Source organism: Trichechus manatus, unplaced genomic scaffold (assembly GCF_000243295.1).
Source record: "Trichechus manatus latirostris isolate Lorelei unplaced genomic scaffold, TriManLat1.0 scaffold00068, whole genome shotgun sequence".
Taxonomy (NCBI): Eukaryota; Metazoa; Chordata; class Mammalia; order Sirenia; family Trichechidae; genus Trichechus; species Trichechus manatus.
Genome location: NW_004444004.1, coordinates 13961357 through 13964198, shown reverse-complemented (window position 1 = coordinate 13964198; position 2842 = coordinate 13961357). Strand labels below are relative to the sequence as shown.

At 63.9% G+C, this 2842-nt stretch overlaps 1 protein-coding gene across 1 annotated transcript; it reads right to left on the bottom strand.

The window, feature by feature from the left end:
- Positions 1–202: 202 nt before the first annotated feature.
- On the bottom strand, positions 203–2124 carry SOWAHD (sosondowah ankyrin repeat domain family member D). Its single transcript, XM_004379844.2, has one exon. It carries the CDS (start codon positions 2092–2094, stop codon positions 1162–1164), a length of 933 nt encoding a protein of 310 aa, XP_004379901.1. The 5' UTR covers positions 2095–2124; the 3' UTR covers positions 203–1161.
- Positions 2125–2842: the final 718 nt, after the last annotated feature.

Genomic DNA, 2842 nt, shown 5'->3' with positions numbered 1-2842 from the left:
GATGCAGTGTTATTTTTTTAAATGCACTCTTCTCCAAGGCAGCAGGGATCTCTAGCCGCCCACTGCGCCTTCCTCCTTTCAGGCTGAGTCAACCCTCCTGTTTTACTCAATTCATGCAATTTCTGAATTGGAGCAATTTTCCAAACAACTTAAGTGGTAAACTGAATTAAAAGGAAAAAAAAAAAAAAAAGGCAGTGCTGATGGGGAAAACTCTCTTGGAAAAAAAGTGGGTGTGTCTATTGGAGGGCACGCGTCGAGGTAAATTACATGACTCACCAGGAATTACCGAATTGTAAATTTGAAGACCTTTCCCTTTTACCACCCCTCTGCCCCCCTACACGATAATTCCTCTAGGATGATCCTTGTGACAGAGGCCAGACCTAGATGCCGAAGAGGGGGTTGGCGGGACAACAGATATACTCAGAGCCAAGATGAAAGTCGCTCCTTCAGTGGACAGCCCTGGCCTTTTGCTCTGAGAATGAGGTCCAGAGCCTACCCTGGACCACTAGCTCATAGCCACGAGGCCAGGAGTTGGTGAACTTTTCCCTGCAATCGTATGGAGCTTCACTCTCTGCGGTTAATGGAAGGAAAAAAAAATGCACTCAAAGGACATCTCTGTTACGTGAAACGAAAACATATTCCACTTTAATATATTTAAGAACTCATCCGTGATACATTAAAAAAGGTACCAGTAAGGCCTGGTTGTTTCAAGAGCAGGTCGCCAGAGGCTGACTCTACAGGCACAATGTGACTCATTAATGGCCAAGTTCGGCCCTGCAGTTAGGCGCTGCCTCTGCATCAGTGCGTTACAGTCTTAACTCGTTCTTCTAGCAAATGTTTCCTAATAAACCCGACTTCCCGCCTGCCCAGAAATGGCTGCTGGAAGCTTAACGGTGTCTTTCCCACAGCAGGACCAAGCACCCTGTTCCTAAACTCCTTTGTCCTAGCAGCTTTGGGACCTGGCGCCAGGCCGGCCTGGTCCTCCCGGCCGGTGGCTGCAGGAGGCGTGAGACAGGTACCTGAGACCGGCCCCGAGCTCGCGCTTGGCTGTGGCCGGAGCTGTGTTCGCGGCGCCGCCCCCTCGGTGGGATCCCGGAGACCTCAGCACCGCGGCTTCCCGCAGCGTCGGGGCCGCTCTGCCCTCTCCAGTCTCCGCCGCCCTCAGCGGTCCTGGAAGAAGGGAAACACTTGGCGCAAAAGGCCCTGAATTTGCGCCACTCGGGAGCCCAGGGAGTCCTTCTCCTTGGCCGGCGCCGCTGCCGCCTCCACCGCCGTCCCGCCCGTTGGGCTTAGGGTCCATCTCAGAGCCCGCGCGGCGGCGCCGCTGCTGTTGTTGTTGGCGTTGTCGCGCTCGTTGCCGCCCACCACTTCCCAGTCTTCGGCCCCCGATAGCTCCCACAGCCTCCGGGGCGCGTCGGGCCGCAGGTAGTGGCAGGCCCGGTGGCCGTTGTAGTCGCGGCGCGAGGGGTCGGCGCCCAGAGCGCCCACCAGCACCTTGATAACCATATCGTGGTCCTGCTGGGCCGCCAGGTGGAGGGGCGTGAGGCCGCCGCTGCCCGGGACGCTCACGTCGAGCTGCAGCCCCCGGCGCTGGGCGAAGTCGTGCACCAGAATGAGCTCCTCGTGACGCCCGTGCTTGGCCAGCCAGTGCAGCACCGTGTAGCCCGTGATCGGGTCGCCCCTCAGCAGCAGCCCCGGCTCGGCCTCCAGCAGCTCCTGCAGCTCCTCAAAGCGGCCCTCGGCGGCCGCCAGCATCCACGCGTGTTCCCGGGGGTCCAGGCACAGCCCGCTGCCGCCCGACCCGCTTGGCGGCCGCTCCTCGGCGCGCTCCTCCGACGGCCACCCGGCGGGAGCTGCCCCCTGCAGCCCCAGCAGCTCGCGCAGCCCTCCCCGCCGCCGCGCCGAGGCCGCTCCGGAGAACATCCCCGAGCCACGGAAGGGGGACTCCCGGGCGCTGGCGGCTGCGCCCCGGTATCTGCCCAGGCTCCCCACGTCCACTCTCGAGGGGCGGGGCTGCGGGGTGTTCCGCAGGCTTAGCGCGGTAGTCAGGGAGGTCCTGGGCGCCCGGCTCGCGGCCCCTCGGGGCTCGGCCATGCTCTTACCGCTGCGGCCGCGGCGGGTCGGGGTCTGGGGCTCGCTGTCCTGGCCGGGCCGCAGCGGGAGAGGAACTGGCGCGGGCGCTGGGGAAGGAAGCGGTTTGAGCAATTGGGCTCAGAGGGAGGGAGGGAGAGAGCGAGGGAGGGGAGGCGGGGGAGGGAGGCCCCGCGGGCAAGGGAGGGCCCGGCCCGGGCGGTGGGGCGTGGAGGCTGGGCTCTCAGGCCCAGTCCCTAGGGCAAGCCCCGCTCGGGTGCCCCAGCTCCAGCCGCCCTGCAGCTTCCCCGGGCGCGGGCGCCCCGCCCCAAACGGCCAGGTGAGCTGGGCAGCCCCGCCTTCGGCCACGCAGCCCTAGCAGCCCTGACGCTCCGCATCTCCGCAGCGGTAGCTCACCCCGCGACGGGCTGAGCTAGGCTTCCTCCTCCCTCCCGGAGCGCCAGCCTGGAGCTCCAAGGCGCTCGCTCCTGCCCCCTGCCTTCGCCCTTCCCGCTTATCTCTTCTCGAGTCTGCCTGCACTTTGTCCCCGAGTCGCCTTCGTCCCGCGCCTAGCATTCACGGAGGCGACCCGGCTGCCCCATGTTACTCTGCCCCCGCAGCGCCCAGAGCTGCCCGGGATTCCTGCAGAGAAACGCGAGTCCAGGGTCCAGGCCCGAGCCCTTCCAAGAGCTCAGAAGAGGTATTCTTCTGCTCCTTCTCGGCCCGTGCTCGGCTCTCCTCTCTCTTGAGGAAGCGGGGACAGGTGAACCTG

Bases quoted from the DNA above. Each gene is read 5' to 3' on its own strand.
- SOWAHD (XM_004379844.2), bottom strand. From the start codon at position 2,094: ATGGCCGAGCCCCGAGGGGCCGCGAGCCGGGCGCCCAGGACCTCCCTG.